Consider the following 26,843-nt stretch of genomic DNA (forward strand, 5'->3'; position numbering starts at 1 on the left):
AGATGAAACATTGTGTTGTGTTGGGTGTATGGGTGTTGAGATAGAAAAGGGGAAATGTGCACTTTAGATTATTCAGTTATAGTACATTACCGAAGACTCGCTAATTTTGTGAAACTTTCATCAACAGTGTGTGTGGCATACATAACTGGAGTAGTAAAAGTAATTTCCTACAGATTCATATGTAAAGAGAGGGGGAAGAAGGGGGGGTGAAACTATTTTGTGGACACACCTTGATAATTTAAAGGATTCAAGATGAAACATCGTGTTGTGTTGGGTGTATGGGTGTTGAGATAGAAAAGGGGAAATGTGCACTTTAGATTGTTCAGTTATAGTACATTACCGAAGACTCGCTAATTTCGTGAAACTCTCATCAACAGTGTGTGTGGCATACATAACTGGAGTAGTAAAAGTAATTTCCTACAGATTCATATGTAAAGAGAGGGGGAGAGGAAACATTGTGTGGTGTGTTAAGGTGTGTCCACACATAGTCGACCTCGTCGACGTCGATCTACGAGGTGAAACTATTTTGCGGAGGCAGTGCGGTTTCAGTCGACGTCAATCGACGAGGTGGACCATGTGTGGACACACCTTGAGAATTTAAAGGATTTAAGATGAAACATTGTGTTGTGTTGGGTGTATGGGTGTTGAGATAGAAAAGGGGAAATGTGCACTTTAGATTATTAAGGAAACATTGTGTGGTGTGTTAAGGTGTGTCCACACATAGTCGACCTCGACGTTGATCTACGAAATGAAACTATTTTGTGGAGGCAGTGCGGTTTCAGTCGACGTCGATGGACGAGGTGGACCATGTGTGGACACACCTTGATAATTTAAAGGATTTAAGATGAAACATTGTGTTGTGTTGGGTGTATGGGTGTTGAGATAGAAAAGGGGAAATGTGCACTTTAGATTATTCAGTTATAGTACATTACCGAAGACTCGCTAATTTTGTGAAACTCTCATCAACAGTGTGTGTGGCATACATAACTGGAGTAGTAAAAGTAATTTCCTACAGATTCATATGTAAAGAGAGGGGGAAGAAGGGGGTTCGTTTAGTGTGACAAGACAGAAAGAAGATGTGTATGGTAATTTAAATACCAAAGTCTATAAGAAAAAGTTTTGAGACCAAGTTAGAAGAAAAGTCTGCAGAAAAATCTAAACGTCTCTACCGAAGTAATACAAGGAACAAACGTTTGTAGACTCAATAAAAAATCATAAACCATAAATTAGATTTTTTAATTTTGAGTGGGAAACCCAAGGTGAAAACTAAATTATTATTTGAAAACAATGTGTTGAGTATGATATACTCGTACATTTTGACGGTTTCCTGAATTCACGAAATGTCTCACCACTTACCATATTTCTTGTCTTCCAGCTCCTCCTTGAGTTTCTTCATCTCTGCTATGAGTTCCGTCAGTAGGGCGGAAAAATCATAAACCATAAATTAGATTTTTTAATTTTGAGTGGGGAACCCAAGGTGAAAACTAAATTATCATTTGAAAACAAAGTGTTGAGTATGATATACATTTTGACGGTTTACTGAATTCATGAAATGTCTCACCACTTACCATATTTCTTGTCTTCCAGCTCCTCCTTGAGTTTCTTCATCTCTGCTATGAGTTCTGTCAGTAGGGCGGCCCGACATTTAGGTATGGCCAGACCAAACATGTTCTCTCTAATGATGAACTGGTAGTGACGCTCCTGATCAGAGTAGGGGGTTTGTAGAAGCTGGAGGGGGTAGATAAATTTAGATTGTAGTTCTGTGAGCACAAAAATAAATGTGAAAATCTACTAGGGAAGAATGATGAAAATGCTGTTGAAAAAAAAGGTATACTGTTTTCGAGGTATTCATTGATATCAAAAAAGCTTGTGATAACGTTAATCATCAAAAGACGATGGAACTCCAGGAAAAATCGACTTTTTAAACCATGCTGTTAAAAAAAAAGAAAAAAAAGCTATACTGTTTTCGAGGTATTCATTGATATCAAAAAAGCTTGTGATAACGTTAATCATCAAAAGACGATGGAACTCCAGGAAAAATCGATTTTTTAAACTATGCTGTTTAAAAAAAAGCGTTTTTGAGGTATTCATTGATATCAAAAAAGCTTGTGATAACGTTAATCATCAAAAGACGATGGAACTCCAGGAAAAAATCGAAATCCTCAAATTTGATAGTTGATTTGATTGTAACTCTATGCTCGGAGTAAAAGAGGTGAAAATGTTAAGCGTACCAGAAACATTGAACACTTTCAAGGGTGTGCGACAGGGCAGTATAATTTCTCCAATCTTTCAAATTATAAAATTTCATCTGCGTTTGGTTTAAAAAAAGTAAAAAAAACGACAAATAAACGATTTTATTTTCTTGTTTATTCATATTACGGACACAGGTCTTTCGTGCCAAAGGAGATTTTCATTTCAGCTCCAAAAAGAAGTTACCCTTCCTGCTCTTCAGGCCGGACTCTTAAGCTTGATTCACACTATAGTGCCAGTCAAGGTCCAGTCACGGTCCGGTATCGGTCCGATCAAATGATTGTTGAAGGCAAGTAAAGTGGGTGTGAATTAAGGGGGTGAGAATCGTAGGACCTAGTCTTGAAATTAATTATCAAGCTTTTGGGAGCATGTATGTATTATTTTTCTACAATTCTCTTACACTATAACAAGAGTAACTAGGTTTTTCACCATCCTAAACCTTTTTCATTTTTACCTCTGGACTCGCACGAACTGCCTGGCTCACCCTTCCAAGCGAGGAAACGCGTTTCGTGTAAACAGTGGCACGAGGATGAGTTTTGATGTGCGAGGAGGAAACGAGTTTTGGTGCGCGAGTAGACTCGCTTCGTCTAAACCTACCTTTAGATTTTAAACAGGATTTAGAAAATGGCGTTTTCCAAATAGTTTTAACCAATTTGGTCAAACGTGCGAGAGGATGTTGGGAAAAATCGGATTTTCTTGGATTTAACTCACTTTTCTTGGATTTATTCTTGGATTTAACTCACTTTTACTTCCTATTTCTTAACCGTTTAATTTTCACTTTTTTACTATTCCCAGATTTTCTTTTTTAAACTTAAAAAAAAAGATGAGTTCTTTGCTTTTATTTCGCTTTAACCCCCTTAACCCATCATTCTCTACTTTTTTCCTTGAATCGAACCCAGGACCCTCCACTCACCGGACGTACTACTGGTCTGCGACATCAAGCTCAGATCCTCATCACACCAGGAAGCGTCGGGTCGCGACGTGCCATTGGTCAATTCCTCACTGTGTCCGCTAATAGGAGAGCGGGTTATATGAGGGGGCGTGGTCTCCGGGGGCGTGTCCAGGTTGCCATGGTTACCGTTCATATCCTCGGAGGCGGAGCTTAGGTCTACGCCGTGCAGGGGCGTGGAGGTGGTGGACAGGGTGGCCGCTTTGGGCCGCTGTGCCTGAGGGGGAGAACAATGTTTTCAGTAATTACACACACAAACACCACTCTGAGGTTTAGGTGTAGGAGCAGACAGCCCTTAAAGTCGGGTTAGGTTTATACGAATCTACCCCAAGAACTTCACCAAAATCCTACCTGCCTCGGTGGTGTAGTGGTCAAGACGCTCGCCTGGTAAACAGGAGGGAGTGGGTTTAATCCCAGCCGAGGTATGGAATTTTATCCTCGAAATCCTCAAATTTGATAGTTGATTTGATTGTAACTCTATGCTCGGAGTAAAATAGAGAGGTAAAAATATTAAGCGTACCAGAAACATTGAACACTTTAAAGGGTGTGCGACAGGGCAGTATAATTTCTCCAATCTTTCAAATTCAAATTATAAAATTTCATCTGCGTTTGGTTTAAAAAAAAAAGTAAAAAAAAAAAAAGACTAATAAACAATTTTATTTTCTTGTTTATTCATATTACGGACATAGGTCTTTCGTGCCAAAGGAGATTTTCATTTCAGCTCCAAAAAGAAGTTACCCTACCTGCTCTTCAGGCCGGACTCTCACTATCAGGAAGAACTGACAGGCGGACCTGTTCAGCCGTACCTGTCAGGTCTACCTGATAGTTACCTTTTGATGTATGAATGGCTGCACAGGAAGAACTGACAGGCGGACCTGTTCAGCCGTACCTGTCAGGTCTACCTGATAGTTACCTTTTGATGTATGAATGGCTGCAGAAGGACATACAGGGGAGACCGCTGGGCCACCACAAACTCCAGGAAATTCCACAGGAAGAGTCTGGCCTCATTCATCTTATTCACCTCCTTGATAGTACGCGCTATACGAGGCCAATGGATTGTCATCTCGGATTCAAAACATACAATGACTATTTTCAGAGCTGAGAAGAAATAAAAAGACGATTCAACGAATAGACAAACACAAATTTTAACAAAACAGACATTAACTAATATCATGGTCATGGTATAGCCCAACACCAGATTCTCTTCTTTTTTTTTGTATAGAAAACAATAAACATTATTATTATTATTATTATTAGTAATCCTTTTAAAAAAAAGCAAATTGAGCTGACATTTGGTTTCAGACGGGGTCGGAGTTTTTCGTCAGCCTCTCAATCAGCCCTAGCTATTGGTGATTGCTTTGACCTGACACAAACCAAACTTTTGAGCATCTAATAATTGTTCTTCTTTTCTTCGCCTTTTCCCCGGTCGAAGTTTTTCGTCAGCCTCTCAATCAGCCCTAGGATGATTGCTTTGAGCTGACATTTGGTTTCAGACGGGGTCGGAGTTTTTCGTCAGCCTCTCAATCAGCTCTAGCTATGGGTGATTGCTTTGAGCTGACACAAACCAAAGTTTTGAGTTTTGGCTAGAAATTTTACGAGTGGATTCGCACTCAACCTTTGCTATTTCTTTAGCAAGGGAAATACTACCTCTTTAAAGTAATCCAGTCAGACTAAGCTGGTCTACTCCGTGTTTAACGTCCTCCAACCAGACAACATGATTATACGAGTAACTAATAAAAGAGTCGTATTATATTTACCTAAAAATCCAACCTGATACAATTATATTTAGCTAGAAATCCACCCTGATACAATTATATTTACCTAGAAATCCAACCTGATACAGGCTCTTCACGTCACTCCTGACAGTGAACGTAACAGAGCTGGTTCTCATCGCAAAGGAGAAGGAACGGGATATAATGTGTGGGTGTGGTGAGAAGCCAAGAGAGTGCTGGAAATATGTATTGATATGAATTTCAAATATGCACAAATGCACATTGATCTTACAATATCAAGTTAAATGAAATAGAATGGACCCTGTTTATACTGCCAGGATGTTATGTATATTTACCTAGAAATCCAACCTGATACAGGCTCTTCACGTCACTCCTGACAGTGAACGTAACAGAGCTGGTTCTCACTTCTGTCTTCAGGTTCTGGTTGACTACAGGGACCGTAGTTTTAGTCACCGGTGGTAAGATGGCGTTGAGAACACACGTCAGCGTAAACGTGATGTCTGCCTGACGCATGCAGTTGATTTCTGGAAAAAAGAAAAGAAAAACCAACACCGATATTTGTAAAACGAATCAAAAGATCATAAAAGGAAGAGAAAAAGAATTTTTTGGCCCAGGACCAGCTTTTATTATTTTTCTTCGGAATCGTTAGGGACATTAAAAATGGCCTAAGTGCAATGTTCCTGACCATCTGACCAATCGTCCGTTTCCACTTCTCCTTCGAAAAAAGAAAAAAAAAATCGTGTCGTGTGCAGTGGGAACATTCTCATTTAAATTACATTGCCTACAAGACATTCGGACAAAATCGGGTCGAAGTCACAAGGGGGTTCTTACCTTTCCTACCACTGCCCACTCGTAGACACAGGGGCATCAGAAAGTTCATCAACATACTCTCAGTTCTCTCTGGACTGACAAACACGGTCGTGTTGCCGCAAACATATTCGAGTGTGAACGAATCTTGATGGTAACAAAACTGGAAGCAAGAACGAACAAATGAATATAAGGTTGATGCGGAAGGTCTCGAGTTCGATGCACGCCATCGACAAAAAAAACTTTGTAAATAATAATACTATTGTAAATAAAGTTTCATTATAAATTTTCATAAGTACCTAAATGGTTTCTTCAAATTGATTCCAAGGGCAAGGTCAATCTAAAGTCTAGACCCTTGTCAAATCAAGTGTGCCTGAATGCATGTGATTAAGAACGAACGAATGAGTAAGTTGATGCAGAAGGTCCCAAGTTCGATGCACGCCATCGACAAAAAAAAAAAACTTTGTAAATAATAATACTATTGTAAATAAAGTTTCATTACAAATTTTCATAAGTACCTAAATGGTTTCTTCAAATTGATTCCAAGGGCAAGGTCAATCTAAAGTCTAGAGTGTCTAGACCCTTGTCAAATCAAGTGTGCCTGAACGCATGTGATGTGTTCCAATCCACTTGACTCCACTTCTTCTTCTTCTTTTTTTACTTTTTCTCATGTTCAGACGGCGTTGGTGTTTTTCGTTAGCCTCTCAATCAGCCCTAACTAGGGTGATTGCTTTGGGCTGACATTTGGTTTTGGCTACAAATTTTACGAGTATATCTTTTACTATTTCTTTAGCACTTATACTTAGATTACAATATCTTACCTCCATTGCTATAATCTGCAAAGCGATCAGTCGCACCACAGAGGCACACTTTTTTACTTTTTCTCATGTTCAGACGGCGTTGGTATTTTTCGTTAGCCTCTCAATCAGCCCCAACTAGGGTGATTGCTTTGGGCTGACATTTGGTTTTGGCTACAAATTTTACGAGTCGATCTTTTGCTATTTCTTTAGCACTTATACTTAGATTACAATATCTTACCTCCATTGCTATAATCTGCAAAGCGATCAGTCGCACCACAGAGGCACAGAAGTGAGGCGGTGGTACTTGTGCCATTAACGCGTGAGTAGCTGATGAGAAATTCTCTGCTATGCCACCACTAGAGCTACCCAGCTCTCCTATGATGAGGGATTGACACGTTGTGATGAGGAGTTTGAGGGGCTGAAAACAGTGGGGAAAAAATTAAGACAAAAACTCATGAGATCCCAACAAAAAACCATTTGTGCTAAAAAGTCAAACGCCAAGTCTTCAACTCTTGGATGTAAGGGTGTGGTCCTTACACTCACTACACACAGAAGTAAAAAATGTTGATTCTCATTTGAATTTATAGAATAATTGTCATTTATATCCGAAACCCGGGAATTGCCACTTCTAGCGGTCTAACTGTACCGAGGGGGATTGATGGTCTCTAGCCAAGATTACTTGACCCGTCCCGAACCGCAGTCAGTCATCATGAGGACCTGTGCTTTTCTTTTGAAGCATGATAAACCCTTCGTATTTTCCGTAATTGTCATTTATATCCGAAACCCGGGAATTGCCACTTCTAGCGGTCTAACTGTACCGAGGGGGATAGATGGTCTCTAGCCAAGATTACTTGGTCCGTCCCGAACCGCAGTCAGTCATCATGAGGACCTGTGCTTTTCTTTTGAAGCATGATAAACCCTTTGTATTTTCCAGCTAGCCACCAGCCTGGTTAGATGTTCGCCAGACACCCAATGTTTTCGCCAGTAATTACCTGTAGTTGTACTATGCTCGGATGTCGGGACAGAGTCTCATGAATGCCTTTGATAAGTCCCCCCGCTGCCTCCCAGTCTGTGTGTCGGCGTATGGGTGGCTTCTTGAATATCTTGACGAACATCTTCTCTAGACGGCGCAGAATCATGAGTAGGGTAGGCTTGAGAGCTTCAGTAGACCAATCCGTGGACGGCATCAGAGAGATCATGTAGTTCTGCAGACCTGGACATGAAAGAGAAAATAGAATAGAATACAATAAAGTGGAATTGATCCGAAAATCTAATGGGAAACCTTTCTTTTAGTGTTGAAACTGATCACCAAACTTCTCCAAAATCGGACAAAACGTGATTTTTTTTTTTAAGCTACATTAAACTCATGTGTTCTGTATCGTAGAATACCCATCTCGTAGTATACCGCTCATCAGATGGATGATAAGAGACAAAACACTTCCCAGTTAGGTGCTGCCAACTTTTCTTTCATAACTACATTTTCTTATTCATTAATTTAAGTTGACATCTGGGTCAACACAAGAACATCAGAATGTAGCCAGTTGAAATATTTGCAATCGAAATATTATTATTTTACCTTTACAAGCCATGGTTTCCGGATCATACGGGGACACTTTGAGCAGACTATGAGCCACCTCGGCCAGTCGAATATTGGACCTCAAATCCAGCAACTCCACAGACTTGCCATCCTGAGGAAACTTCTTGTTGAGTTCTATGAGGCGGGCATTGCAAGTCTTGACGAATTCGGACACCAGGTTGAGAAGAACGTCGCGTGGCCTTCGGAACTCGTTACGAAGTTTCTCCAGATCTTTGAAAATGAAATGGGGATGAGGAAAAAAAAAAAAAAAAAATGGTTATTGTAAAAAATATAACATTATATGAACAATTGACACATTTTGTTGCTGTAGTGCCTGAGTAGGGCCGGGAAAAGTCAGTAGCATTGCAAGATGGTCACCCGTCCGGATACGAACTACGCGCAACTTTTACGTCTTGCATTTTTTTAATATGGAGAGTTGCTTCAATGTTTCATCAAAATCGAACAAAACGTAAGTAAAAAACATAGATTTACAAACGAACGGACGTTTAATAGTTTTAACAATAAAGTTAAAGTTAAATTTCAGGCTTAATTTCGTTCAGGTCAATTACCTTCAATATGATCGTGCATGCCCTTGTTTCGGTTCCTGTCCGTGACATATTTGGAGTGGGAGTCCTCATCAAAATCGAATCCGGGGGAATAGGGGCCCCCTCGGCTATAGTTTCGCTGACTGGAACCTGAAATGTAAAAGGGGCATGTTTTTGTCAAATGTACAAGTAAGATTTGTGTCCAATTTTGCTACATTACATATGCAGTTTGACATTTTTATTTTTTTAGTATTTTTAAACGTACAAGTCTCTACAAAATTTGACCAAACACTCCGTTGTCCTCACGAGACTGAGTACGCCACGAGATTCAAGTACAGAACCCAAAGGTTACATTACATATGCAGTTTGACATTTTTATTTTTTTAGTATTTTTAATCGTACAAGTCTCTACAAAATTTGACCAAACACTCCGTTGTCCTCACGAGACTGAGTACGCCACGAGATTCAAGTACAGAACCCAAAGGCACGTCCTACAAAAACTCGTCAAATCCTCTCAAAAAACTAGTTGTTTTAAAAAGTCAAACGCCAAATATTTTATTAACATTTAAATATATCCATTAAAATTAATAAATATTGAGACTTTTCTTGATAAAAGTCACCCTTTTTGTTTATAGTTAAACGTAAAAATTTTCATGGTAAACCTCCCTTTTTTCATGGAAAAACTCACCCTTATGTTCAGGGCTCTGTCGCAATGTGGGCCCGAAGTAAAACGCCAAATATTTTATGAACATTTAAATATATCCATTAAAATTAATAAATATTGAGACTTTTCTTGATGAAAGTCACCCTTTTTGTTAATAGTTAAACGTAAAATTTTTCATGGTAAATCTCCCTTTTTTCATGGTAAAAAGCACCTTTTTCATGGTAAAACCTGCCTTTTTCCATGGAAAAACTCACCCTTATGTTCAGGGCTCTGTCGCAATGTGGGCCCGCTATAGTTCTTGGCCAGGGCTTCACAGTTGTTGACCAAAGTCTTAATAGCCACCGCTAGTTGAACGATAATCTCCCGTTCCGTCTTGCCCTCCCTCGTATACAGGGGGTACTGGATTTGTTTCAGATAACACGGGAGAATCGCTTCCAGAATGACCAGCATTTGATACGCCCTGTAAGCGGGAGGGACAATATGAATGAACGAAGAAGAAGAAGAAGAAGAAGAAGAAGAAGAAGAAGAAGAAGAAGAAGAAGAAGAAAAACGTATGAAAAATAAAATCATTATTCAGAGCTTCAAAATAAATAGGTAAATCAGGGTAATTCACATTCAAACTTGCTTAATTTACAGTTTTTTCATCAATTTCATTTGAAAAATAATGAAACACGTCCGACAAAAACTCGTGAAATCCTCTGAAAAACCATTTGTGCGCAAAAATCAAACGCCAAGTATTCATCAAACCAGTAGAAAATGAGACCAAACAATTTAACAGTCAGCTTAGTTACCTTGGAGGGTAGCACGCTTGTCCTAAATGAAATCAATAGGATAGCTTAACAGCAAGACTAGTTAGCCTGGAAAGTAGCGCGCCTGTCTTGTAAGCGCTAGGTCGCAAGTTCACTTTCTGCCCGGGGCGAACTTTATCATAAACAGATAAGGTTTAATTTCGGAACGGCTGGCTTTCTCCTATCCTGTCTTTGTTCTCTCTTCGATTTCGGGACAAAAAGACCTTTGCAATTACAGTTCCCTCTATCAAACCACTAGGAAAAAAAGGGACTCTTGGTTCTATGATGGACATACTACTATTGCAGCTTGGTTAGGTTAGAAATGAGAATATCATACCATATCCACGTTCTTCAGTATGGCCCAAGTGAGAAGCACTTTTCCTATTTCTATAAACTTGTGCAGCAGTTCTTGTTGTTGGAGAGCATTGAATGCCTCGTCCGTTTTCAAATGAACCAGTTTGAGTTGAGGATATTGGGACCGCTTAAAGAAGTAATAGTCCCGTACATAAGAGACAGGGTTGTGTATTTGTCCTGAAAACAACAAAAATAATAACAATAAAACAAGCCCCTAGTTAGCTTGGTTGGTAGCGCGTCTGAATTGTAAGCGCTAGGTCGCGATTTCGATACGTGAGGTCAAAGGTCAATGGTGTAGCTACTCAATTGTCTTTACGAGGCTGAGTGCACCCCGAACTTAAAGCACAGAGCCGAAAAAACTTCGACCCCGCCAAAATCGAACGCGGCACCTCGTGCAAGCCTAGTGTGATACCCATTCGGCCACGGAACCTGCTTTATTTGCTGACCTAATTTATTTTAAGTTAAGTTCACGTACAGAGAATAACTAGGAATTTCTAATTGTGTTAAGTATACTTAAATGCTTGTCACTAATGCCGTTCTCCTAGATAAATTTTATGACATGACTTGGACTCGAACCACTAACCTCCAGATCCAAAGTCCAACACGTTAACCACTGCACCACTTGGGTTGGTGGATAATAACTAAATTTTAAATTCACTTACTAGTCTTATGATCCACCAGGAAATACTCGGCATGTTTCTCCTCATCTATGCCGAAGAAATCAAGAGCTTCCCGTAATATAGCCAAGAATTGAGTTTCTTCCTGTACTGGGAACTGGGAGGGTATGCCACCGTCATCCATTTCTGAAATTATCGGATAGAAGTAGTGAGATGTTAGAAAAGTCTTCTTCTTTGTCTTCATCGTCTTCTTCTTCTTCTTCTTCTTCTTCTCCCTCCTAGCCTTTTTCTATTGAAATAAGATCGGCGTTTCTTGTCAGTCTCTTCCAGGCAGCCCCATTGTCCTGGTAATTTGTACCTCATGTCCTGGTAATTTTTTCTCCCTCAAGTCTTGGTTCACAAAATCCTTCCACCTTTTTCTCGGTCTCCCTCACACATTTCTTTCCCCTTATCTATTCTCTCAACTCTTTTCCCTATGTAGCTCTCATCTCTTCTTTCACTCAGATCTTTGTTTACAAAGTGTATCTTTATTTAGTAGTAGCCTACTGCTGAAGTAAAGGGACTTTTCAGTCCTATGCGAGCAGTATAAATATGCACTATTATTATTATTATTTATTTCCCTCTATCAAACCTCTCAAAAGCAAAGTTTCATCACCTTGAGGTCCATGCACAATAATCTTCTTAGTCGATGGTACATAATAATCTCTTCTTTCACTCAGATCTTTGTTTACAAAGTGTTCCTATCTTTATTTCCCTCTATCAAACCTCTCAAAAGCAAAGTTTCATCACCTTGAGGTCCATGCACAATAATCTTCTTAGTCGATGGTACATTAGCGGTGAGAAGTATGGACGCGTCGCATTGTTCCTTGCGAAGTATCTGCTTCAAATCTTTGAACATAATACCGTTCACACATTATTCAAAGCTTAAAAATAAATAGGTAAATCAGGGTAATTCACGTTCAAACTTGTTTAATTTACAGTTTTTTCACCAATTTCATTTGAAAAATAATAAAGCACGTCCGACAAAAACTCGTGAAATCCTCTCAAAAACCATTTGTGCGCAAAAATCAAACGCCAAGTATTCATCAAATCAGTAGTGGTCAAATAAAACAAATTAAGTAAGAAATACGTATACCTAGTTTTACTTAGTAGGCAAGTAAGATTTAAATGAGTTTAATAAGATTTAATTGAGGTTTAAAAACCTTCCGATCAATTTTTCCTGCGTCCAATTTAGCTTTCAAACCTCCCTTTTTTAATCTAATTATTCTTAACCTTCTCTTTAAATAAAACACATTAAGAAAGACCCCCTAATTAACGGTTTTAAACCAAGTGATTAAGATTGTTAAACCATTTTACTTACCTCAACGAGTCCGCTGCATACGCCACTACCATAACGCACAGACTAATACAGTCCAGTACAGTAACCATTTCATTTTCATCGTGATAACAGAAGTCTATCGCCTAAATGAGAGAAACAATCAATAAAATTTATTGATGAGCAGCCCAAAGTTTGGGTTGCCAAACTTTGTAGATTAGAGTAGGGTACCCAAAGTGAAGAAGAATGATTTTATGATCACTTGGAAGTTGTTCTTGGGATCAATTTAATTTGGAGAAACCCATTTAGGTACTGATAAAATTTGTAATGAAGTTTTGTCTAAAGGTTCTATTGAGAACTCGGCTACGAGTTAACTTCTACTCAAGAGGGATTATTATTTAAGGGCGGGTTCACACTCACCATCCACAATATCGACAGGCCGGCGCCAATCATCTTCTGTCCCTCCCCATGCGGTGATCTCACATAGAACATGACGTAGCCGATAATATAGTTGTACAGTGCAAACGCGGCCTGCTGTGGTAATTTGGGTACAAACCGGATCAGATGCCGTAGGACTTTAAACATAACGTCCTGTTTCTCACGGGTGAGACGTTCTAGGATGTAGCGCAGGAACAGGCTGCTTTCCTCGACGAGACAGTTCCAGATGACCTGGAAATTGGAGTTAACCGTGTTAAACCTAAGCCTAACTGTGTTAAATTTAAACTTAAACCTAAGCCTAACTGTGTTAAATTTAAACTTAAACCTAAGCCCAACTGTGTTAAATTTAAACCTAAGCCTAACTGTGTTAAATTTAAACTTAAGCCTAACTGTGTTAAATTTAAACTTAAACCTAACCATAAATGCTTGTCATAAATGATGTTCCCCGCTTAATTCACTGCGCTAAAAATCATGACTTGACTTGGACTCGAACCACCAACCTCCAGATCCAAAGTTCACCGTGCTAACCACCACACCACTGAGGTGGGTTAAGTATATTTGATTTGTGATGTCGCTAAATAAAAATATGGGTTCTGTTACTTTTTTTTTTCGAGAAATGACGATAGTTATCCAAAAAGTCGTCCCTTACAGGACCGTAAACCCTTACGTACGGACAGTACTCTTTCAGTTAGTCTTTCATTAGCATGGTTTGTTCTTTTTCTCTTGGGTACCCGATTACATTACTTTCCTTCCTATAGGATAAGGAAAGTAATGTAATCGGGTCAAATTTTCGATGGTCAGTTTTTAGTGTCAAAACACGTTAGAGATATTGTAAAAGTTAGGGTAAAAGAACACTCAAATAAGCATCATTCAATAGGATAAGGAAAGTCGTGTGATGTTCACACCAGATTTTTACTATCCTATCTTGGTTGATTAGAAGAGCTCAATGTGTGAGAATCCTGTCATAAAGTCTTGAAAAATAAAATCAATTAACACGTACAAAAAAAGCTCACTCTGAGAATTAGGTGTAGGGGCAAACGGCCTTAAAAGTAGGGTTAACCTTCTACGAATCTAGTTCAATAACAAGAACAATGGAGGCGTTGCAATTGGGAAAATAGGTATTATTATTCAAAGGTTGATTCCTACGTAAGAAGTTGTGAAAAATTCAAATCTGAGGTCAAAAATCCGAAAAAGTAACTTTAAAAGGCCAAAAAATTAATTTTTAATTGCCGTTCTAATGAAAAAGTTCAAAGAGTTGTGACGTCAGATTTCACGTCAAAATGCGCAGAAACGCTTGCGCACAATAAGCGCAACTGATCTATTAATAATAATGAGAACAAAAAGAAAATAAAAAAAAATCTTTGATAAATAATGAAACAGAAATGAGAAGGAAGAAATTAAAAAAATCTAAATCATGATTTATTTGTGCATTTGTGGTGAAGCTGAGAGGCCTCTTCACAAATTGAGCAGGAAGAAATTATCATTCTTTCAAAGGGTTTAATGTCACTGTGTAATTGCCATGATTTTTAGTGACGCGGGTTTTACCTTCCATTTGACGGCAAGTTAACTCGCCTACTCTCATTAGCCTCATAAAGAATAATTATTTTGAATTTCATATGATTTAGATTAGAAATTGACCATTGTACAATGTACTTTCATGTATCTTATGTGCAAAATAAAAAACCCCTTTAGTATAGCATTTAGAGAAAAAAATAATCATGAAAAAAATAGCTGGAAATAATGGTAAGCACGTAAGTTATGCAATACAAAGACAAGCCTCCCGGTTACAAAACCATCTTTCACGAAATATTTGTTACAGAAACATCATATATTATGGTGGTCCAATGTATAATGAATAGTGACATTCTTGTAGCATTGTTATAAGGCAATATGTTACAATAACAGGTGTTGATTCTGCTATCACTCTGTTACAATAACAGGTGTTGATTCTGCTATCACTCTGTTATTCATACAATGTTACATACGACAAACTCACCCATTAGTTGAGAAAATATTCTTGAAGTTGTGCGCTGCGTTGATGTACGTGGCCATAACGTATCGCAATATACATGCATCCTCACTGTGTAACGTAACAGCTCCGTTTAGTACGTTCAGGAATAGATGTATATCACCAGAGTAGGCGAAGTTACCGGCCATTGCTTCAAACATACGGGCGATGAGGCGTACCCACATGATAGAACGTTCAGGAATAGATGTATATCACCAGAGTAGGCAAAGTTACCGGCCATTGCTTCAAACATACGGGCGATGAGGCGTACCCACATGAATTTGTGTAGTACGTCCAGACCTAGAAGCTCCTGAAATGGTTAATCACATGATAGTTAATCATTGCTTTCCAAACAATAATAGGATAGTTAATGCTCTAATAGAGTATTGCAAATGAGGTATGAACTTGGAGGATTTTTCCTTATGTTTTTCGGACGTTTCGGGTCTAATCTTTAGTCCCGTCTTCAGCGACCACACCCGAAACGTTTGGAAGTCATAAAAGTTACGTGCTAATTTTAGTTCCATATATGTACCTAATTATATCAAACCTACGTTCAATTCCATTTTCAATAATCCTTTCTTTTTATTTAATTAAATTTGCTTTAATTTTTTCTTTGTTGTTAAATCAAGAACGTAGGTAATTCATTGATCGATTATTAAACATATTCGAATACTACCCTGCCCATGATTCCTCCTTTGTAGAGATCCAGATCGGTGTCAAGCGCTTTGCGAGGGAAGGAAGGTAACTTCATAAGTTCTTCATGTAGAAATACCACGCGTTGTACAACCTGGGAAATAGAATCAATAACTTAATAGTTAGCCTAGTTAGCTTGGAGGGTGACTTGTAAGTGCTAGGCCTCGGGTTCACTTCCCGCCCGCGGCGAACTTTATCCCAACACATCCAACACATAAGGTTCGTATTTGGCACGGCTGACTTTCTCCTGTTATGTCCTCCTTCTCTCTTCGATTTCGGAATGATAAGACCTTCACAGTTAAAGTTCACTTTATCAAACCTCTTGGTCAAAAAGGACTATTGTCTGATAGAACCAGGGTTCTAATTGTTAGGTTAGAAATCATAATAATATCATACCATGTCCACGTTTTTCAGTATGGCCCAAGTGAGAAGCACTTTTCCTATTTCTACCTCCTTCTCTCTTCGATTCCGGAACGATAAGACCTTCACAGTCAAACCTCTTGGTCAAAAAGGACTATTGTCTGATAGAACCAGGGTTATAATTGTTAGGTTAGAAATCATAATAATATCATACCATGTCCACGTTTTTCAGTATGGCCCAAGTGAGAAGCACTTTTCCTATTTCTATAAACTTGTGCAGCAGTTCCTGTTGTTGCAGAGCATTGAATGCCTCGTCTGTTTTCAAGTGAACCAGTTTGAGTTGAGGATATTGGGACCGCTTGAAGAAGTAATAGTCCCGTACATAGGAGACCGGGTTGTGTATTTGTCCTGAAAACAACAAAAATAATAACAATAAAACAAGCGCCTAGTTAGCTTGGTTGGTAGCGCGTCTGAATTGTAAGCGCTAGGTCGCGATTTCGATACGTGAGGTCAAAGGTCAATGGTGTAGCTAATGAACCAGTTTGAGTTGAGGATATTGGGACCGCTTGAAGAAGTAATAGTCCCGTACATAGGAGACAGGGTTGTGTATTTGTCCTGAAAACAACAAAAGAACAATAAAACAAGCGCCAAGTTAGCTTGGTTGGTAGCGCGTCTGAATTGTAAGCGCTAGGTCGCGATTTCGATAGGTGAGGTCAAAGGTCAATGGAGTAGCTACTCAATTGTCTTTACGAGGCTGAGTGCACCCCGAACTCCAAACACAGAGCCGAAAAAACTTCGACCCCACCAGAAATCGAACGCGGCACCTCGTGCAAGCCTAGTGTGATACCCATTCGGCCACGGAACCTGCTTTATTTGCTGACCTAATTTATTTTAAGCTCAGCCTGAGTAGGGCCGGGAAAAGTCAGTAGCATTGCAAGATGGTCACCCGTCCGGATACTAACTACGCGCAACTTTTTAATATGGAGAGTTGCTTCAATGTTTCATCAAAATCGAACAAAACGTTCGTACAAAACATAGATTTACAAACCAACGGACGTTTAATAGTTTTAACAATAAAGTTAAAGTTGAATTTCAGGCTTAATTTCGTTCAGGTCAATTACCTTCAATATGATCGTGCATGCCCTTGTTTCGGTTCCTGTCCGTGACATATTTAGAAAAATTTCTAATTGTGTTAAGCATACTTAAATGCTTGTCACTAATACCGTTCTCCTAGATAAATTTTATGACATGACTTGGACTCGAACCACTAACCTCCAGATCCAAAGTCCAACGCGTTAACCACTGCACCACTTGGGTTGGTGGATAATAACTAAATTTTAAATTCACTTACTAGTCTTATGATCCACCAGGAAATACTCGGACCGTTCTCCTAGATAAATTTTATGACATGACTTGGACTGGAACCACTAACCTCCAGATCCAAAGTCCAACACGTTAACCACTGCACCACTTAGGTTGGTGGATAATAACTAAATTTTAAATTCACTTACTAGTCTTATGATCCACCAGGAAATACTCGGCATGTTTCTCCTCATCTATGCCGAAGAAATCAAGAGCTTCCCGTAATATAGCCAGGAATTGAGTTTCTTCCTGTACTGGGAACTGGGAGGGTATGCCACCGTCATCCATTTCTGAAATTATCAGATAGAAGTAGTGAGATGTTAGAAAAGTCTTCTTCTTTGTCTTCATCGTCGTCTTCTTCTTCCTCCTAGCCTTTCCCTATTTAAATTTTTAAATAGGGTCGGCGTTTCTCGTCAGTCTCTTCCAGGCAGCCCTATTGTGTACCTCATGTCCTGGTAATTTTTTCTCCCTCAAGTATTGGTTCACAAAATTCTTCCACCTTTTTCTCGGTCTCCCTCACTCTTTTCTTTCCCCTTATCTATTCTCTCAACTCTTTTCCCTATGTAGCTCTCATCTCTTCTTTCACTCAGATCTTTGTTTACAAAGTGTTCCAGGGCGTGAGTAGCTGATGAGAAATTCTCTGCTATGCCACCACTAGAGCTACCCAGCTCGCCTATTATTAGAGACTGACAAGTTGTGATTAGGAGTTTGAGGGGCTGTGGAATATTAAGACAAAAACTCGTGAGATCCCCACAAAAAAACCATTTGTGCTAAGAAGTCAAACGCCAAGTCTTCAACCCAAAAGTGACAAATCCGGCAGCCCGAATCCGAGAAATGATCTTTCTAATGCCGACCACTGACGCTCAGACCGTCAGACTGTGTGTGGCGGAAAAAGCTTCAGACCATCTGAGAGACCTCGGTTGGAAGATTTTTCCACCAGATATTGATCAAGTCAATTTTAATAATTCTTTCTCAGTACAAGTAAGTACCACATGAGAGAACCAATCAATAAAATTTATTGACGGACTGCCCAAAGTTTGGGTTCAATCCACTCGATCCCTTCATTCAGTACATACCTGTAGCTGTACTATGCTCGGATGTCGGGACAGAGTCTCATGAATGCCTTTGATAAGTCCTCCCGCCGCTTCCCAGTCTGTGTGTCGGCGTATGGCGTATTTTCCAGCTAGCCAGCCTGGTTAGGTGTTCGCCAGACACCCAATGTTTTCGCCAGTAATTACCTGTAGTTGTACTATGCTCGGATGTCGGGACAGTGTCTCATGAATGCCTTTGATAAGTCCTCCCGCCGCTTCCCAGTCTGTGTGTCGGCGTATGGGTGGCTTCTTGAATATCTTGACGAACATCTTCTCTAGACGGCGTAGAATCATGAGTAGGGTAGGCTTGAGAGCTTCAGTAGACCAATCCGTGGACGGCATCAGAGAGATCATGTAGTTCTGTAGACCTGGACAAGAAATAGAATAGAATTGGACCCAAAATCTAATCAGCAAACTGTAAAATTGTTCCTTAGGTTTTCAATCATAGGCGGTTCTTGCCTAAATTTTTGGGGGGGCTTGATTTTGAAGGTACACCTTCAAAATTTTGATTTAGCTTTATGTAAAAAGAGAGAGAGAGAGAGAGAGAGAGAAAAAAAAATAGTTAAAAAGGAGAAACATTTATTATGTCATTTAGAGAAAAAATAAATAAATTAGAATTGAAAAAATAGCTGGAAATAATTGTAAGGGTGTAATTCTTGCAATACAAAGTTACAAAGACAAGCCTCCTGAACCATCTTTAACGGAATATCTGTTACAACATCTTACAGAAACATCATCATATGGTGTGCATATGTTATAGCGACATTGTTAGCCTTTTTATTAAGTAATTTTGCTATTATTCTGATCTTCATATGTTACACACGATAAACTCACCCATTTGTAGAGAAAATATTCTTGAAGTTGTGCGCTGCGTTGATGTACGTGGCCATAACGTATCGCAATATACATGCATCCTCACTGTGTAACGTAAATTAGAATTGAAAAAATAGCTGGAAATAATTGTAAGGGTGTAACAATTCTTGCAATACAGAATACAAAGTTACAAAGACAAGCCTCCTGAACCATCTTTAACGGAATACCTGTTACAACATGTTACAGAAATATCATCATATGGTGTTCATATGTTATAGCGACATTGTTGTAGCCTTTTTATTAAGTAATTTTGCTATTATTCTGATTTTCATATGTTACATACGATAAACTGACCCATTAGTAGAGAAAATATTCTTGAAGTTGTGCGCTGCGTTGATGTACGTGGCCATAACGTATCGCAATATACATGCATCCTCACTGTGTAACGTAACAGCTCCATTTAGAACGTTCAGGAATAGATGTATATCACCAGAGTAGGCGAAATTACCGGCCATTGCTTCAAACATACGGGCGATGAGGCGTACCCACATGAATTTGTGTAGTACGTCCAGACCTAGGAGTTCCTGAAATGGTTAATCGCATGATACTTAATCACTGAATTCCAAACAATAATAACCTTGTGAATTGTATCAGTTACTGTCCCTTCATTCCAAACAATAACAAGATAGTTAATGCTCTAGTAGAGTATTGCAAATGAGGTATGAACTTGGAGGATTTTTCCTTATGTTTTTCGGACGTTTCGGGTCTAATGTTTAGTCCCGTCTTCAGCGACCACACCCGAAACGTTTGGAAGTCATAAGTTACGTGCAAATTTTAGGTCCATATATGTACCTAATTATATCAAACCTACGTTCAATTCCATTTTCAATAATTCTTTCTTTTTATTTAATTAAATTTGCTTTAATTTTTTCTTTGTTGTTAAATCAAGAAAGTAGGTAATTCATTGATCGATTATTAAACATATTCGAATACTACCCTGCCCATGATTCCTCCTTTGTAGAGATCCAGATCGGTGTCAAATTCCTGCATTGTCCTATCCTGTCCTAGTTTAAACTACCTACACAAAAAGCTCACTCTGAGGCTTAGATGTAGGGGCAAACAGTCTTAAAAGTTGGGTTAAGCTTCTACGAATTTACGAATCCTATCGAGTCCTCCTTTTCTCTTCGATTTCGGTACGATAAGAGGTCCCTCTATTAAACCTAGGTATTGAAAAAATGTCCAAAAAATTTTTCTGAATTGAAATCAACTCACATGACTCTCCTGACTCAGCTGTACTTCATCGACTTTGGTTTTGACCTGGGGCATCCACGGCGGATCTACCACGGGCAAGGACTCGCTTCCTATCTTGGGGGACGGTAAGGTGAACTCGATTACTTCATCCTATTCTGTCTTCTATACTTGAGTTCGGGACGATGAGAAGTCCCTCTATTAAACTCATTTAAGAAACATCCCTAAGGGAAACTAACTAAAAATGTCCAAAAATCATCAAATAAATCAACTCACATGACTCTCCTGACTCAGCTGTACTTCATCCACTTTGGTTTTGACCTGGGGCATCCACGGCGGATCTACCACGGGCAAGGACTCGCTTCCTATCTTGGGGGACGGTAAGGTGAACTCGATCCCCGGAGGTGGCACTTTAAATGTCACGTGGGCGTTTTCCTCCATGCGAGGCCACACTTGGTATCGGAGCTTCCATAGGATTTGAAACCTGCAATTTTAATTGTGATTTATTTATTTAAAATGTATTGTATAATACAGGTCATTGACAAAATAATACATGATGACAACACCCTATATGTCGGATTTAGTTACAATATGGAAGTTTTTAACTCCCTTGCGTATGGACTGCTCAGGGACTTTCAACAGGGAGGATACCAGCATGAAATTTCCCTTGCTAAAGAAATGGCAAAGGTTGAGTGCGAACGGCATTCACTCGTATTGACAAAATAATACATGATGACAACACCCTATATGTCGGATTTAGTTACATAATATGGAAGTTTTTAACTCCCTTGCGTACGGACTGCTGAGGGACTTTCAACAGGGAGGATACCAGCATGAAATTTCCCTTGCTAAAGAAATGGCAAAGGTTGAGTGCGAACGGCATTCACTCGTATATTTTTTGTAGCCAAAACCAAATGTCAGCACAAAAGCGATCACCTTAAGGGCTGATTGAAAGGCTGACGAAAAACGCCGACCCCGTCTGAACACGGGAAAAAGAAGAAGAAGAAGGCAGGGCGGTATTAAGGGGGGGGGTGAAGGGGCCGGGCCCCCTCCCTCAACCTTCATTTCTCTCCTTTACTGTACGCCAGGCTCCGAAAATTTGGAGCATCCCCACACCGGTACATCCCTGTTTGGACTCTCGCTCCCCTGCCCCTGGACAAAATCATGGATACAGCCCTGTCCTAGGGTACCCAGTAACAATGACATGGAACTCACCTCTGTATAGCTGATATCCTAACAGCGGCCTTCTTGGGTACGGACAAGGCTATTGTCGGGACTCCGTTGTGGACACCTTCTTATGTAATTTGACCAGTGTCGTAGCGTAGGTTACCTGATAGGCGACATCATACACGGCTATTCCATCGTTCGACACTGCAGCATCGTCTAGTAGATTAATAATAGTAATAACGGAGGAACACAGACTGGATGGAAACAGTGCCGTGGCTGAGGTGATGTGGTGGGTTGTGGTGTTGCGGGTCTGACCTTGCGTTTGTCCTTGGGATTGCGGGGGAGCGGCCTGGTCTGCCTGCTCCTCGTCCGCCACTGAATACAGACGAAAAGAGGGACAATATTTTTTTAAAAAATTTAAACAAGGTTTATATTTATACTTGTAGGTATTTGCATATTTGTGAACCCTACCTATGAAAATAAATAAGACCTTGTTTAGACTGCGGGAGTAAAGGGACTTTTCAGTCTCATTCTGGCAGGATAAACAAGGTCTTGTGGTGTTGCGGGTCTGACCTTGGGTTTGTCCTTGGGATTGCGGGGGAGCGGCCTGGTCTGCCTGCTCCTCGTCCGCCACTGGAAATCAAAAGAAACGGGCAAAATTATTAGGTTTTATATATTGCACCCATGTTTATAGAAAATTATGGGTGTAAAACTGCAAACATTTTCTTTTAATATGTAAATACATTTTTAATCGCAAGGATTCTATTCCTATCTCTCGAATGGTTGTCCAATATTGGTAAAATTTGGCGTAGGTACAATTTTAACACATTAGGTACAGACCTTTTTTCTTCTTCCTTTTAGTGATTTTTTGGCTCGACAGGGCCTTTAGAAGGCTCCGTGCGGTCTCTTTGACTTTCCTTATCCTATAGGAAGGAAAGTAATGTATTCGGGCGATTTTTTTCCAAGTTACTACCTATAACCTCTCTAAACCTTATACTTACTTTCATCATGATCTGGATCTCCCATGGCATGTAGAGAGATAGGATCATATGCTGCCTCCTTAGTGATGGGTATGGTAGTTATGAGAAAGTGCTCTCTTTCATTTCTGTTTTTATCTTCCCGCTGTTTCATTGCCAGCTTGATGAGTTCGGTTTGCTGTTTTTTTCGCGTTTTCGTGGCTGTCACTAGAGAGCGCTGTGAAATGAAAACGGTAGATAATTATGGTTTGGACCACCATCTGTGTTTAAACTCGGTTTAAGTTTTCCTCTTGGATTAAGCAATCTGATTAGTTAGAAAGGTTGAATTCAATCAGATTTTTTTAATCCAAATTTACTCTCTGTTTAAACTCTGTACCTATTGTTTCCAAAATCAAAGTCTAGCACACCTATTTAGCTCTTCAGCTTCTCCCGTGTTTAGACGGGGTCGTCGTTTTTAGTCAGCCTCTCAATCAGCCCTAGGGTGATTGGTTTCGTCTGACGTCAGGGTTTCGCTATAAAAAAAAATTGGATGCCCTTCGCACTCAATCTTTTTTTAGCAATTGTTTACGGTATATTCTAATCTACATTCCCGTCTTTAGCGATCAGACCTGAAATGTACGTGCAAAATTTCAAGTACATATAAATTATTTGAACATTACCCTGCCCATGATTCCTCCTTTGTAGAGATCCAGATCTGTGTCAAGTGCTTTGCGAGGAAAGGAAGGTAACTTCATGAGTTCTTCATGCAGAAATACCACGCGTTGTACAACCTGGAAAATAAGACCAAACAATTTAACAGTCAGCCTAGTTACCTTGGAGGGTAGCACGCTTGCCCTAAATGAAATCAATAGGATAGCTTAACAGCCAGACTAGAGCTCACTCTGAGGCTTAGATGTAGGGGCCAACAGTCCTAAAAGTTGGGTTAAGCTTATACGAATCTATCAATCTACGAATCCTACCGTGTCCTCCTTTATGCACAAAATAATTTCTGGATAGAAATCAACTCACATGACTTTCCTGACTCAGCTGTACTTCATCCTATTCTGTCTTCTATACTTGAGATCGGGACGATGAGGAGTCCCTCTATTAAACTCATTTAAGAAACATCCATAAGGGAAATTAACTAAAAATGTCCAAAAATCATCAAATAAATCAACTCACATGACTCTCTTGACTCAGCTGTACTTCATCCACTTTGGTTTTGACCTGGGGCATCCACGGTGGATCTACCACGGGCAAGGACTCGCTTCCTATCTTGGGGGACGGTAAGGTGAATTCGATCCCCGGAGGTGGCACCTTAAATGTCACGTGGGCGTTTTCCTCCATGCGAGGCCACACTTGGTATCGGAGCTTCCATAGGATTTGAAACCTGCAATTTTAATTGTAATTTATTTATTTAAAATGTATATAATACAGGTCATACCTCAGCAGTTGCTGAATTGGGGTCTTGGCCTTGAGCTTTGGCATATAGGTATTTTAAATGGGAAGAACTTAAAAATACCTACTTCATGTATAATGGTTATATTCATAGGTAGGATTACTCTTTGTATGTTTTTCTAAACTTATAAGTAGGTATGTAATGTATTGTGCCTTTAAATGACCACCAAATAAAGGTTTATTTATTTATTTACCTATACCTACTGTACTGTATAGGTATAATTTTATTACATTCTTCCGCGTACAAAATTATCAATTTAATATGTATTACATAGGTAGCCGTAGATATCTAATAGGTACCTATGAGTCCTGTGACGTATTGTGCCTTTAAATGACCACCAAATAAGGGTTTATTTATTTATTGATAATACAGGTAATTGACAAAATAATACATGATGTCAACACCCTATATGTCGGATTTAGTTACATATATGGAAGTTTTTAACTCCCTTGCGTACGGACTGCTGAGGGACTTTCAACAGGGAGGATACCAGCATGAAATTTCCCTTGCTAAAGAAATGGCAAAGGTTGAGTGCGAACGGCATTCACTCGTATAATTTTTGTAGCCAAAACCAAATGTCAGCACAAAAGCGATCACCTTAGGGCTGATTGAAAGGCTGACGAAAAACGCCGACCCCGTCTGAACACGGGAAGAAGAAGAAGAAGGCAGGGCCGTAAGGAGGGGGGTGAGGGGGCCGGGGCCCCCTCCCTCAACCTTCATTTCTCTCCTTTACTGTACGCCAGGCTCCGAAAATTTGGAGCATCCCCACACAGGTACATCACTGTTTGGACTCTCGCTCCCCCCCTGGATAAAATCATGGATACAGCCCTGTCCTAGGGTACCCAGTAACAATGACATGGAACTCACCTCTGTATAGCTGATATCCTAACAGCGGCCTCGTGATGTTGCAGCTGGTAATGCATCAAGTTAGACGCCTGGGTAGGGGCCCTCACCGAGGCTACAATAAACAGAGCGGCCGCGGTAGCCACCAGTTCTTGGTTCGATTCCAGGAGCAGTTCCCAAGCTATGGGGAGGATGTCGGAGAATTGGTCTTCGGTTAGCACGACCGAGCCTTTGGTTAGCGTTGCGATGGGGGCGTGGAATATATCGCGGACCTGAGAAGAGAATAGAATAGAGTAGAATAGGGTAGAAGAAGAAGAAGAAGAAGAAGAAGAAGAAGAAGAAGAAGAAGAAGAAGAAGAAGAAGAAGAAGAAGAGAATAGAATAGAATAGAATAGAGTAGAAGGGAAGAGAATAGAATAGATTCCCATCCCCATCATATCTCACCTGTGATTTAAGATATTTGAGTATAGGATGAGAATCTCTCACTTTCTCTTCCGATTTCTTCTTGGATGGCTGTTGTTTGCTGTCATCCGGCACTTCGCCATCCTTGGTAGAATCCTTGGATGACCCACCATCCACTGTGTTCTTGTCAATCCTAAATGATAAGAAAAAAAAAATAATAATAAAAAAATAGATTTGTAAGTTTAAAATTAATAAGCTTGATTTTTTACGTTAGGTACTGTAGATTTGTAATTTTAAAACAACTAAGAGGTACTTTAAAAAGGAATTAATAAGCTTGATTTTTAACGTTAGGTACTGTAAAACTGCGCAAGTTTTTAGTGACGCGGATTTTACGCTCCATTCTGCGATAACCTACCCTCCTCACAATAACCCCAACCAGGTGGCGACCGGGAAAAACCAGCAGCCTTCGCTACTATAATACTTGGGGGGGAAAAATAGGAAAAATATTTTTTTAAGGCTTTATGGCAGGATTCTCACACAGTGAGCTCTTCCACCCAACCAACTTTCAACCTGAGGAACGGAAAAATTTGGTCAGAAAATTTCCGCCCTGATCGGGATTCGGACCCAGCATCTCCAAGTTGAGAGACTTACCTGTCCTTCTTCGACACACTGTCTTTTCGTTTGATAGGTGACGCTTGTGAGCTAGAGTGCTCAGACATCTTATGGCTTTTACATTTGATGTCTTTCTTGAACAGATCTGAGGATATGATCTTGTTGTCCATACTGCCCACCACACCAAACTCTTCTCCATACACCTGAGGGATTCAACATGTCACATTAACAACACATCACATTAACAACACTATTAACAGTAAATAAAGTAGCCATTCAATGGTTATTCTGTGACCAACCGTGTGGGTCTGTGTCGTAGCATGCCTCCATTGCCCATCTCGTAGCACGTCTCTTGTCAGATGGGAAAGAAGAGACACAATAAGTAATCAGTACTGGAGCTGGTTACCTCTATCTTAACCCTTTGATTGCCGAGGGATGAAAGAAATAGTTCGAGGAACTCTATCAAAGGTGCAGGTTCTAAGTGAGGGGAAAGTCGTGTCTCATGCTCTTCAGGGTTAACTATAAAAAAGGACTACACTATGGTATTGAAATCCGATCTATTCGATCGGACGAAAAGTTTCTGGTGAAATGCAACGTTCTTCAAACAGAGAGGACATACTAACGAACCACTGGACACGAAAGGGTTAACGTGCATTCTAAGATAAAGCCATACTGTTTGTTATATGGTTAGGTGGGAAAGGGTTAAAATAGAGGGGAAAATGAAAAAATATACGGTAAGTAATCGTTGTTTATTTCAAGGGGGAAACAAGGTCAAAATGGAAACAATCAAAATAATGGTGCCCTGAATATGCACACTATGCAAAATAGTTCAAAGGTCATTTTTTTGAATTTTCCAAAATTACCACCGAGTAATTTTGAAAAAAAAAGGAAGAAACAATCTGCCAATGCAAAGGGGGTTTTTTCAAAGTTTTTTTTTTAGCCAATCTATAGATCGGACGATCGGGATTATACTTCATTATTTTGTAATTTGTA

General features: G+C 39.7%; 1 protein-coding gene across 1 annotated transcript in view; it reads right to left on the bottom strand.

Moving 5' to 3' along the window:
- The window catches only part of LOC103518167 (protein unc-80 homolog), a gene marked incomplete at its 5' end in the record, with an annotated part of 44,739 nt that overhangs the window by 3,283 nt on the left and 14,613 nt on the right, over positions 1–26,843 (bottom strand). The window contains 28 exons of the mRNA XM_026830039.1: positions 1,569–1,728; positions 4,113–4,297; positions 5,268–5,456; positions 5,764–5,902; positions 6,778–6,957; positions 7,532–7,752; positions 8,116–8,346; positions 8,685–8,810; positions 9,579–9,784; positions 12,444–12,544; positions 12,819–13,067; positions 14,987–15,154; positions 15,521–15,631; positions 16,112–16,305; positions 17,409–17,549; positions 17,846–17,975; positions 18,498–18,718; positions 19,034–19,071; positions 19,185–19,268; positions 19,518–19,747; positions 20,436–20,528; positions 20,688–20,895; positions 21,689–21,953; positions 22,580–22,772; positions 23,717–23,924; positions 24,861–25,108; positions 25,281–25,431; positions 25,890–26,053. Coding sequence (XP_026685840.1) covers positions 1,569–1,728; positions 4,113–4,297; positions 5,268–5,456; positions 5,764–5,902; positions 6,778–6,957; positions 7,532–7,752; positions 8,116–8,346; positions 8,685–8,810; positions 9,579–9,784; positions 12,444–12,544; positions 12,819–13,067; positions 14,987–15,154; positions 15,521–15,631; positions 16,112–16,305; positions 17,409–17,549; positions 17,846–17,975; positions 18,498–18,718; positions 19,034–19,071; positions 19,185–19,268; positions 19,518–19,747; positions 20,436–20,528; positions 20,688–20,895; positions 21,689–21,953; positions 22,580–22,772; positions 23,717–23,924; positions 24,861–25,108; positions 25,281–25,431; positions 25,890–26,053 — 4,834 coding nt within the window. The remainder of the gene's footprint in view (positions 1–1,568; positions 1,729–4,112; positions 4,298–5,267; positions 5,457–5,763; positions 5,903–6,777; positions 6,958–7,531; positions 7,753–8,115; positions 8,347–8,684; positions 8,811–9,578; positions 9,785–12,443; positions 12,545–12,818; positions 13,068–14,986; positions 15,155–15,520; positions 15,632–16,111; positions 16,306–17,408; positions 17,550–17,845; positions 17,976–18,497; positions 18,719–19,033; positions 19,072–19,184; positions 19,269–19,517; positions 19,748–20,435; positions 20,529–20,687; positions 20,896–21,688; positions 21,954–22,579; positions 22,773–23,716; positions 23,925–24,860; positions 25,109–25,280; positions 25,432–25,889; positions 26,054–26,843) is intronic.

The sequence above is a fragment of the Diaphorina citri genome, unplaced genomic scaffold, assembly GCF_000475195.1.
Source record: "Diaphorina citri unplaced genomic scaffold, Diaci psyllid genome assembly version 1.1 scaffold2096, whole genome shotgun sequence".
Lineage (NCBI taxonomy): Eukaryota > Metazoa > Arthropoda > Insecta > Hemiptera > Psyllidae > Diaphorina > Diaphorina citri.